General features: G+C 32.8%; 1 protein-coding gene across 3 annotated transcripts in view; it reads left to right on the top strand.

Annotated features, from left to right (window-relative positions):
* Positions 1-12,571, top strand: part of LOC123698275 (stress-activated protein kinase JNK) — a 94,516-nt gene that overhangs the window by 68,056 nt on the left and 13,889 nt on the right. For 2 of the 3 annotated variants that reach the window (XM_045644865.1, XM_045644866.1), the window contains exons 4-5: positions 9,673-9,802; positions 10,267-10,421. In XM_045644865.1, coding sequence (XP_045500821.1) covers positions 10,276-10,421 — 146 coding nt within the window. In that variant the 5' untranslated portion in view covers positions 9,673-9,802; positions 10,267-10,275. Of the gene's footprint in view, positions 1-9,672; positions 9,803-10,266; positions 10,422-12,326; positions 12,458-12,571 lie in introns of those variants that run through there. The other variant, XM_045644867.1, reaches the window with a different exon arrangement.

The raw sequence follows: 12,571 nt of genomic DNA, 5'->3' as shown, positions 1-12,571 counted from the left end.
ACTTTCTAGAAGCACTGAATAATATAATTCTTAATCATCCCTCGGATAAAATAATTATTGCGGGCGACTTCAACATGAGTAATATATCGTGGAATATAAATTCTGAAGGTCTGCTTCTTCCTTCAAACTACTCGAATGGTGATGAATGTTTGTTTATCGACGAATTATATACTCACGGTTTGCAGCAGTACAACTTCATACATAACGTTAGCAACCGAATACTCGACTTGGTGTTATCAAATGATTCAATCGTTGTGCATGAATGTGTCTGTCCGCTTTTACCGATTGATCCTTATCATAAAGCGCTCATAATAGATGTAGAATTTGTTCACATATCGTATTTAAAATCTAATACAAGGAAGAAAATATTATTTAACAAAGGGGATTACGAGGCAATAAATGCAGAATTATTAAAAATTAATTGGTCACAAGAGTTTGACAGGACTCATTCCATCGAAGAAAGTGTGAATTATTTTTATTCGATTGTTAATAACTTAATACACACAATACAATGGGATGTAACCCAAGCAAAACCGTGGTTGACAATAAGTTTCCTATTTGGTATTCACCAGCTTTAATAAAGATAATTAAAGAAAAATTTAAACACTTTCGGAAATACAAGATTTACAAAAACCTTAGTAGCTTAGAATCATACAAACTGTTAAGGGATCGAGTTAAGACTGTAGAAAATGATTGTTACGTAAAATATATAAATTCTGTTGAAAATGCCATTGAACAGAATCCTAAATATTTCTGGTCCTTTTTCAAATGTAGATCGAAATCTAAAGGCTTACCTAGCAATATTAAATATAATAACAATCTATTCACATCTGGTAACAATATTTGTAATGCATTCTCAGAATATTTTTATACTACATTCCTAGATAAAACTGACACAAACTTATCAAATTATGTATCTGAATTGGAACTTAGTAATTTTGAATCAAATTTTGACCTATGTTCGATTAATATTGACTTGAAAACGATAAAAAAGGCATTATCCCAACTAGATCCTTCAAAATCTGCAGGTCCTGATGAAGTCAGTCCACTGCTTCTTATAAAATGTGCTGATTCAATAGCCATTCCACTAACCTATTTATTTAAGAAATCACTTACTGTTATGGAATTCCCCTCAATGTGGAAAAGGGCATTCGTTACAACTATCCACAAAAAAGGTTCTAAGTTGGAAGTTGTCAATTACAGACCCATATCTAAATTGTGTATCATAGCCAAAGTCTTCGAAAGATTAGTATACGACCAGGTTTATGCAGTATTTAAAAACACTTTCATGAGTTGTCAGCATGGATTTTTGAAAGGTCGATCAACCGTGACTAACCTGGTGCTTCTGAATGATTATATTACTGATGCTATGGAGACAGGCCATCAGGTTGATGTAATCTACACGGATTACAGTAAATGTTTTGACCGCATAGATCACAAGATTCTCTTGCATAAGTTATACATTATGGGCATTAGAGGTAACTTACTAAGATGGTTTTCTTCGTATATCAACAATAGATCTCAAGCAGTTGTAATAAGTAACTACATATCAAGTTGGGTTGTAATACCAAGTGGAGTACCTCAGGGCTCCCTTTTAGGTCCTCTTCTGTTTTGCGTATTCATAAACGATATCCCAAGTTGCCTCACATACTCAAATCTTCTTTGTTTTGCTGATGACATGAAGATATTTAGGATTATTGATTCTTCTGCTGATGCTGCTATGCTTCAAGAGGACCTTAATAATCTAGACTTCTATTGTTCACAAAATAAATTAGATCTCAATCCTAGTAAATGCACAGTTGTCTCATTTAGTCGTAAAAAACAAACACTGCATTTCAACTATCGAATAAAAAATCAAGATCTTGGAACTAGCCCTGACATAAGAGATTTAGGAGTAATACATGACCCAAAACTCATGTTTGATAAACATATTGATTGTATTCTAGCTAAAGCATCTAAAGCTTTAGGCTTTATAATGAGAATTTCGTCTGATTTCAAAAAGGCGAAAACGTTTAAAATTCTATTTTGTGCTTACGTACGCAGCATCTTAGAATATGCGTCGCCAATATGGAATCCGAGATACGATAAATATATAACTAGAATAGAACGAATACAGATGAAGTTTTTGAAATTCCTATGTTACCGATTACATGTCCCGTACAAATCTGAGGATTATTTCGAGGTCTGCAGCAAATTTCATTTTCTACCTCTTAAAAATCGCCGGGAGATTGCTGATATCTTATTACTTTTAGGTATTACATCCAACAAAATAGACTGCCCAGATCTACTAGCCAAAATTTCACTATACACACCCTCAATTGTATCTCGTAAATATACTCCTATCTTTTCCTCCGCAGTCAGCACTAACTATCGTCAAAACTCGTTTATTCTGCGCGTAAGCAATAACTTTAACAAGCTATCAAAACAGTTCGATTTTGACTTATTCTGCAGCAGTCCTTACTCAATTAAGCGTCAGTTAGCAAATGAGTTCTTTCGTCAGTTTGGTGGTCGAGTTAATATGTAATTTAATTTACTGTTACAATAGTATTAGTAAATTCGAAAGCATTTGATTCGTGTGCGTAATCGCTTACATTTGAATCTGTTACATATTAGTGTTATTCTAGTCGTGAGAATCTGTAAATGGCTTATTGTGATTATTATATTATGTGACTACTTTTTAAGAATACAGCTGTAGATTCTCCTAAAATATAAATAAAAAAAATAATAAAATAAAATAAAGTGACAAAATAATACTCAATTTTAAAACTGCTCAAAAGCAACATCTATTATTCTCTTTATAACACAAAACGCCCTCCAACAGTCCGTGTTCACAGCAAATCATATCTATCGTTATAATTGGTTCCAATATTTCAAGAGACGTTTTCCCCTGACCCCCAAATGGAATAAATCCCTGATATTTTATTCCCGCTCCCTCGAACGCTGACTCAATGTTACTTTGATTTACGACATTTTTATCGTATAGTTCTTAAAATTGCTAATAATAAAATCCTTTGAGGAACGTCGCTTTAGTAATGCGGAGGATTCCTGGGGAAATCTATTACGCCTCGTGTTGTCACATCGCTGAACCTTTTGATCTTTATTTGCTCTGTTTTCATGATATTACACGAGAATTCTTGCTCCGACGGGTTTATTAGAAATTAATTTGAAAGGAGATAATGGTTCATGATACCTTCCTATTATAGTATCGAATGCACCTATTGTCAGTCAGTCAGCTAGAATGACAAGCTAGAAATATGGAGATTTTCTGGTAAGCGAAATACGTCGTTGTTTACATGGCCTCGCTCACTGTAGAACGTCTGAACTGCCGCGATAAATAAATTGATATAACATTTTCTAAACATATAAGGAATCCTTCTCCAACAATAACAAATCTTCCTGCATTAATTAATATACATAAAGTAAAAAAGCAAGTAGATAGTAAGCAATATATTCTTATAGACACAGTCCGAAATTCCCACCCCATACTCCCTGCATATCGATTTCTATGAAACCTAACGATCAAGTACCAAAATAGACCCCTAACTTAATGAATTCCTATAATTTCATGCCCGAATGGTGAAATACTGTAGATTTGTTGGTGACGAACGTGTCTAGACTTGTCCCAGGGGTCTATTAATGATAAGGGAAGTTAAGCACCCATTAAGTATGCTCGACACGTTGCTGGAAAATTATTTCTGCACGGATATTGATTGAGGATCTGCCCTGCTTAATAGAGCTCAGCTGGTGAACAGAATGTTAGTGAATGCGGAGACAATTTATCAAATACCAGCGGAAATGTCACTGTCGTATCATATAATGACCATATCTGCTGGTCATATAGCCTAAATCCAATTTTTTTTCGTTTTCAGTAACTAGTTTCTTTAACATGAAATTTATAAAGAAGTTTATTTTTCGTTGGAGTGACTTTCTGCGGTTGTTACTATCTCATTTTATGTTATCTTCTAAGTTTTGTAAATTTGTGTATTGTAGGTATGTCCGCTGTTCCTTGTTCCATCATAACTTTACGTCAATATATTTTCCTCAATACTCCCTACTATAAACAGACAACAAAGACACAAACGTTGTATTGTCCGTTAATAAATCACGCTACATCACGTCGGCGATTTAAAAGATCATAAATATCGGGATATCGTCGAGATAGTCGGCTATCACTCCTCACAGCTTATATCATAAATCGAGAAGAGCGATCGGCTGCCAGTGTTGAAATGTATCCAGCTGTCAGCACTTAGAGATAGACTAGGTGGACTTGGTATTTGTAATGTTTTGGCACTAAAAATCAGGCTGGATGCTCGGATTGAGCAATGGTATACAGGTAAAAGATGTGTAAAATGGTATGGTATAAATTATAATGGAAAAATAAATGAGGTCGATTGTCATAACTTATATAATCCTACACCATACTACATGCACAATAGTACAGTGATTTGAATAGCTGTAATATAAGTAACTAGCTTTCCGTCCGCGGCTTCACCCGCGTTTTGAAAGAAGAACCCGCATAGTTCCCGTTCCCGTGGGATTTCCGAGATGACACCTATCCTATGTGTTAATCCAAGTTATCCTCTATATGTGTGCTAAATTTCATTGTGATCGGTTCAGTAGTATTTGCGTGAAAGAGTAACAAACACACACACATAGACACACACACATCCTCACAAGCTTTCGCATTTATAATATTAGTAGGATTATAAAACTACTTGTTTCATTATTTTGTTATTTAATTTCCGTAATTACTTAAGATTGCTTACATTTCTTAAATACTGACTGACGTTCTCTAAAGTAGGCTATGATTTAAGAATGCGGTCATAAAAAATACTTCATTTTCCTAATCTAAAACTAATGTTTGGTTGTTTTAGTAATGCGGATGTAACGGTTTACCCTGATTCATCTTGCTCCCCAGAGCCTGTTCCAAAATAACTGAATGATGGACGACTGTCTGATGTAATGCGAATAGACTTGCCCTAGGGAAAATAGAGGTCGTATTTGGTTCAAAAATTTACCTGTTATGAACAGAAATGTATAAATCATTGTATGGGGTTTACTCAATAAAAGCCATCTATACTGAAGAAGTGTCTTCGCAAATTTTTGTAATAAAAATAATGTAATCTACATATGTTATCTGTATGCTATTCATATGAGCAACAAAGAGCACATAATTTTCACTTTATTACGATTTCGTTGTTTTTTCCTCTATTCTTTTATTAATGGTTATTGTGTTCTTTTAGTGATAATTTCTATACACGTGTCCTTTTAGTTATAATTTCTATATAATACATTAAACCCGATCTAACAGCCAACACTATGTTCGCCCCCCCCCCTGCAAGGGGGAGTAAGGGACGCGCCAATTACGGTCGCACTTGACATACTTGGAATAGAAAGTCGTTAAAATATGAAAGGAACGCTCCTGGCCTCGTAATTTTATTAAATAGATGATCTTGTATAGTACCAGAGTTATGAGAGATTTTATGTTCCTCATTATTAAAATATGGCCTGATTTTATGACAGTCTGGTAAACTATCTAAGCATCTATTCTAGAATTCTAATTATTGGAAAGATTTTCCTGCTGTTTCCATGTATTTTACAAATATACGTTGCAATATGTTATAGGTTAGAATCGGACCCTGTCGGGGTTAAGTACTTAGAAGCCTCGACATTCCATGCCTCTGAACAAAATCTATAGTGAATAGTCGAAGGTTCTAGACGCAGTCCCGATTTAGTAATCTGTGTTTCTAAACTCAGTTGGTTTACCTTATTCAGTAGTTTATCACTGTTCCAACCGGTGAAGAACAAGGCGATCAAACGAGTAATGTATTATATTTTGCTATGTTTACTCTTTCTTCTTTCCTTGTCTTACTCTAGGTAATCTTGCGCACTATATCTATATCTACATCGTGTTGCTTGGAAGAAATCGCTCACGAGCGATAAAGCCGCTCTTTGTAAATCAAAATTTATTACTGTGTATCCATACTATATACTATATTATTAATATTATAAATGCGAAAGTAACTCTGTCTGTCTGTCTGTTCACGCCATGTCACTCACGTCTTAACTACTGAACCAATTTGCATGAAATTTGGTATAGAGATATTTTGATACCCGAAAAAGGACACAGGCTACTTTTTACCCCGGGAAATAGGATAGGTTTTATCCCGGTAAATGCGGGTAGTTCTTTGACTGCGCGGGCGAAGCCGCGGGTGGAAAGCTAGTGTACAATAAAGAGTATTTCATTCATTCATAATACCAGACATTTATTACATAACATTAATTGAGAAAATAAGATTTCCTTCAAACAATATATTTTTTATTCAGATAAATTCACTTATTCTTATGTAACAGTAGAGATTTATAAATTCATCAACAAATTAACACCGTTCCAGTTTTCTTGACATCAATTACATTTTAAATCTAAATTTTACCTCAGATTAAAATTCTCTAAGTTAAGCTTCATTTTAATTAACACATGGCTAATTTTTGTTGCGCTACAAGTGGCGCTACTTACTTGAAGTGGACACAGGGACGGACGGAATGAGTATTTTATATATACATGTGTATGTTTATAGAAGTATTCGCATCGCTACGATAAAACCAAAGATGTGGGTTCTTTCACACGTTATTTATTTCTTTTATATATTTTGACATGTATTATATTATATGTATATTTTGACTTAGCAACGCTTTGGTGCTAAAAAATGGAAAAATAAGAAAATAATTTATTTAGTAATTTGGATCATTCTAGAAATCTAAAAAAAAATAGTAATTGGAATTATAACGTTGTATTTAAAACATTATGTTGTTAATTAGGCTTTACGTTGTTAATTTGTGCCAAACATTATACCGAAAAGATTTTATTACAGGGCCTTAACCTTTTAACAGTGATAAATTCATGGAAATTTATTAGGACCACGATTAAACACGCACACGTACCCGAAAGTACCGCCCAATTATAATTATACTTTTTTATAAAATACCGCACCATCCCTGTTCGCAGTTTTTTATCTAATGTTATTTAAACGTGGTTATGTAAAACAGCGATTTATGTAAACTTAGTTTAAACCCTGCTAAGTCACGTTCCGTATTGAACGAATGAGGAAGACGAAAACTTGGTTCTTATGGGATTTTCAACTGTTTAATTTATTTGGCAGTGTTCGTACTTTGGGGAATATTCTTAGCTGTTTGTAATCATAGCTTTAAATTTATTGTAGTTTGTGGTGAATATGTAGTCATGAATTAAATAAACTAGCTAATGAAGTCATTGTCGAAATAGTTGTTGATTGTTAGATAATTATTAAGATATTACCAATCACCGTCGTTTGTCTTATTATTAGCTCTCGTTAGTAACACCTATTAATATTAACCACTAAAGAGTGGTTACTAATTATGTATTTAAATCAGAAAAATTCTAAATCAACAGTTTAATTTCCACTTAGACAATAATTTATCATTAAAAAATTGTATTATGTACTACGTTCACAGTTTTGTATGCTTTATTGAGTTCAAAATTATTCCCATAGAGTTAATGTTTAAAAAGCCTGATTATGAGATATAAACACAAAATATATATAATATTCCGCTAAATTTAAATGACGAAACAGATTAAAAACATTAATCTGTTTCGTGGATCTTTTACTGTACATGCTACTAAACTTTGGAATGCTCTGCCAGACTCTATCAAAAATGCTCAATCACCAAATAGTTTTAAATGTATGGTTAAATCTCACTTTCTCAGTGTTAGCCGTACATAAAATTTATTTATATTATAATATATGTATTATTAATTACTATGTATTATTTTAGTATGGTATCTTTCTTCGAATCTCTATTCCCTTTTACTTATTTAGTTTATGTCACAATATAAATAATATGTATGTGTAATTGTGTATCCTATATCATAGTTATTATTGCACTACCCATTTAGGCACACATTTAGATCTCATTTCTTTTTTTGGCAAATTAAGTCAACGATTGAACTCGGCTCCAATTTTTACATTTATGTTTTTGGTGGGATTTATGTATTTTGGTATTTATTCCTCTATTGTACCAAAGGTTGTCTGGAAGAAATCGCTCTAAGCGATAAGACCGCCAATTGTACTTAGTGTAAGTTATATTTAAGTGTTTGTATTTCTTGTTTTGTTATCTTTAAGTGCAATAAAGTATTTATAAAATAAATAAATAAATAAATTAATTAATTACGCCTACATGTAAAGCGAGCACAGATAAGCGAGCGAAATGTTGCCAGTTACAATATATCTGCAAATAATTTTCAATGAATGAAGGTTTAATTTTAAACTGCGGTTTCATTGAAAAGCTTGAGTTTAACTCAAAACATGTATGTAGATTTGAATAGATGTTAATGCTGAAGCTTTGACTGTACTGTGGGAAATAATCCATCAATTACCTACGTTTTAGTCTATTCATTGGTAGTCTATGTAAAACGGAATGGATTAGGTTGAGTTTTTTTTATTTATAAAATAGGAAAAGTTTATTTTCAAGTATTTTGTAATTTCAGATTTACGTTCGAAATTCCCTTTTTATTTTGAAAGAAAGAAAGAGGATTAGATAAACTATTCATAGTCGTTTTACGAAGTTATTAGTATTGAAACTCGAAAGAAATTCAAAAGTATTAAAATCTTAATCCGAAACACCTTTTTCCCATTTTATATTAAAAAGGAATGAATATTCAATAAAACGACTAACCTAAATGGCCACGAAATTGCCACTTTTAAATAAAAAGTAATTTCCCGCCAAACCTCATTTTGACGGTGAGATTATCAATTATTTTTATCGTTCGCGTTAGGTGTTAAGGCTCCTGGCAATTTCGTTTTAAATTGTCATTTAAAATTCCTACCTACATGAGCTTTAAAGTTTATAGCTCGTTATTTTGTAGCGCAAATGTTTGTTGATCCCATATTTTTATTTTAAATTTCAAACAAAGAATTTAAACGGTAATTTTCGTTCCTATTGGAGAACATTAAAACAGGGAAAAGCTTAACGATGTCGTTCAGTAACATTTAAAGCAATTAAGGAATAAATTTGAATTTACAAATTTAATACTGGCGGATTTATTTAACCTTCTTTAAAAAAAAACTTTTTCGGTTCTTTTTTTATCTGTGTAACATTTCACCGATTATAAAAGTCATCGATTTATTCGAAAGTTCTAAATTTGAAAAGGAAACGCTGAAATACGAAATTAAGTTGTCACGAGGTAAATTATAATAGCTCAAACAATTTATCCTTCCAAGAAATATTTGTGGAAATAAAGGGTTTTCGTGAGTGTTTCCTTTCCTCACTAACACTAACGAGCTTCAGAATAACTGTAATAGATGTAATGAAATGATAACTTGAACGCGGCGTGTTTAAAGTTTTGATAGCGTTCAATTACCTATTTCATTAGAGACAAGTTGAGTTTGTTATGTGCTGGTTTTAATTCTTTTGTTTTTTAAATGGACAATATCAATTTCATGAGAGAGATAACTGTGTAGGTATTGAACAGTGATCGGATTTCCAAGTTAATTCTTTGTTGATGATGGTATGATCAAGTGTAAAACAAAATAATACTAAAAATGATTTTGTTGAAAATTTTTCATTTTTATGTCCCAGGAAATATACTTCTTAAAATAAATATGCCTTCTATAATTATTATTTATTTTATTACAGACGCAACAATAGTGTTGACCTGTGAAAAGAGCGCACGTGCTATATTCAGTTCTTGGAGACGCAACTAGTTCGATACCCCGGCATCGCTTTATGGAGACCAGGACAAATTCTACATTGAAGACATTTTAAGGTTCGTTTTAACAGATTTTCTGTGTAAATTTGAAGACGATAAAGTATATAACGATGCAAAATTTCCAACCCGTAAATTTTCAATGTAAGTAATTATATGTTAAAAGTGTAACTCAAAGTATGCAGGCCAATGCTACAAATTACATACAAACATACAGGTGAAGCGGACGCTACTTAACTACTTTTAAAAATGCTATTTCACTAATAAATACAGAGTAAAATAGGCAACATTACATATACTCACGTTTCTCCGATGCATTTATCAAAATAATTTACGTTGTTGTTTTTTTCCATTGTTTCAATATAACTAGTAACTACCCTTTACAAATAAATTTTTCTGACTACTACAATCATAATGCCGCCATTTTTTTTTAATTAGATTTTGAATTCATTTTTTCATTAGAATACGTGAGAAAAATATTTTTACACAAATAATTTTTCTCACGTATTCACCTGCAATTCCAGGGGTAGTCGATGCCCCACGCGGCGCCCGCCAGCATGTCGACCCCGCCCCGCCACCCGCACTTCTACACGGTCGAGGTCGGCGACACACGCTTCACCATTCTCAAGCGCTACCAGAACTTGAAGCCGATCGGATCGGGCGCTCAGGGGATCGTGTGGTGAGGGTTTTTTGGCATTTTTTGTGATTTTTTCGTAATTTTTTGTGATTTTTTGTAATTTTTTGTTGTTAGGAGTATATTAGAATGTTTTTTCGTGTTTGTCGTTAGGGTTTTATGTTGAAAAATACTTCTTATAGGTGATTTTTCTGGGTATGTCATAAATTGTTGTTGGGTAAATAATATTTTTAGGTACATTTTTGAGGTATCATAGTTTTTGTTCATCATCATAGTTTCAAACGAGTTTAGGGATGTGTTGTTGCTAATCTTTAAGCAATTTTTCGTAAATTGAGCATTTATTAATACGATATGTTTTGGATTAGATCATCATTATCATAATCTGATGGTAGAATCGTAACTTTATCATCAAAAAGAATATAAAATCAATGTTTAAAATCTTCATGTAACATAAAGAAAGTACATAAAATTATAAAGTTAGCATTTTAACTGGTTTCCTTTGTTTATTCCATGTTATTTGAAATGTCAATGTTTGTCTTTATAACTCTCGGAACTGCTTTGAATATTATTGTTAAATTATTCACATACAGCGGGTTTTGTAGTATGATAAAAATTTACCTTGTTAAACAACAGGTTTTTTAATTATTAGCAGATTATTTAAACACGACAGAATAGTAAAAATAGTATGTCATTGATTTAGTATTGTTTCAAAAGTTTTTGTGATAAAAATATTCAAAGATATAGATAAGTAAATACAATACTTTTAACAGTACAACCGTTTAGTCTATAAATTATAAATTGAAATTTATTTTATTCAAAAATATAAAACATAACTACATTGATATTCAAAAGTGAATTTAAAATAATTGTAAGCCAAAGTTGAAATAGAAATTTTCACTCTTATTTTATTATAACTTCATTACTCTCATCTAGAAGCATAATTTATTTTTGTTTGGAAGCACGCTGTATACAATCACGCCTCAACTTGCTGCATGCAAATATATTCACATTTTTCTTTATTCCATTCATGTATGTATGTACGTGTAGTGAAAAGAGCCTTTATTTAATTTATGTAGTTATTTTGTCCGCGGTTATTCTGTAGCACGATTCACGATATACATTTTTTTTTAATTTACATTTATTTCTCTGACTCTTATTTTTATTCTGTGTATTTATGAATAAAATTATGATTTAGCAATCATGTTGATGCAGAATTTATTCAATAATAAGTCACGATCTTATTTTTAATTCAAGATACATACATTGTATGAATTGTAATAAAATACAAAGCAGAAACATGTATTTAATAATGTAGATTAAATTAACGATTTCATTCCTGACCTACATTTATGGACTGTAAGTTCCTTTCTATAAATTTGATCTTTTTTCTTTCATGGCAAGAAGATATGACTATTAAATTTATGTCTATCTCTCTATGTACAAAATACCATATTAGTTTATTATCTGTGGTATTCACTTGATAGAAAATATTCTTGTAAATTATCATGTAATTTAAAGGCAACATGGTTAGACACAGCGTATGAGCATTCCTATACGTCACTTTTAAGATGGTTAGTATGTTGAGTCCATTCCGTACCCAAGATTCTCAGCTTACACAGGCACACAGGCGAACGGCGACACAGATCTGCATAATATACGTAGTAAAAAGAGAGAAGTAGGCCAGCTCCCAGCGTTTACCGCTGCACAGGGTTGTTACTTGTCACATTGATATTTTAAATAATTGTATAAACTAACACCGACCGCTCAAAGCAATGGCCCATGGTTTATAAGATGGAACTTAGCGGTGTAGTGTGCGTGCGTCAAGTTTACGTACGTACATGAAAGGGGGGCGTGGTCAAGCGGTCCGCGTACATACAAACGGCGCGACGTGCCTCCGTTCGAAGATAACATACTTCTCTCTTTTTACTATGCAATATATTTCTGTTATAGCTGATCGAGTGTATATAACCGGTAGCGATGGTTCAGTTTTACTCGGTCACACTCGGTGACACGGTGTTCACGGTACCCACGCGGTATACGGAGCTAGTGCGCCGCGGCGCCGGCGCGCAGGGCACGGTTTGGTAAGCGAGCGCTTTTTCATCGCTTTGGTTCACAGGACTAATATATTGACTAATGCTGATTGGTGTGCCGGTTGAGGTTTTCAGTTACGGGGATAGTGACATCGTTGAGTTTTA

The sequence above is a fragment of the Colias croceus genome, chromosome 15 (genome assembly GCF_905220415.1).
Source record: "Colias croceus chromosome 15, ilColCroc2.1".
Taxonomy (NCBI): Eukaryota; Metazoa; Arthropoda; class Insecta; order Lepidoptera; family Pieridae; genus Colias; species Colias croceus.
The sequence above is the reverse complement of the archived record's forward strand: the minus strand, read 5'-3'. Positions and strand labels throughout refer to the sequence as shown.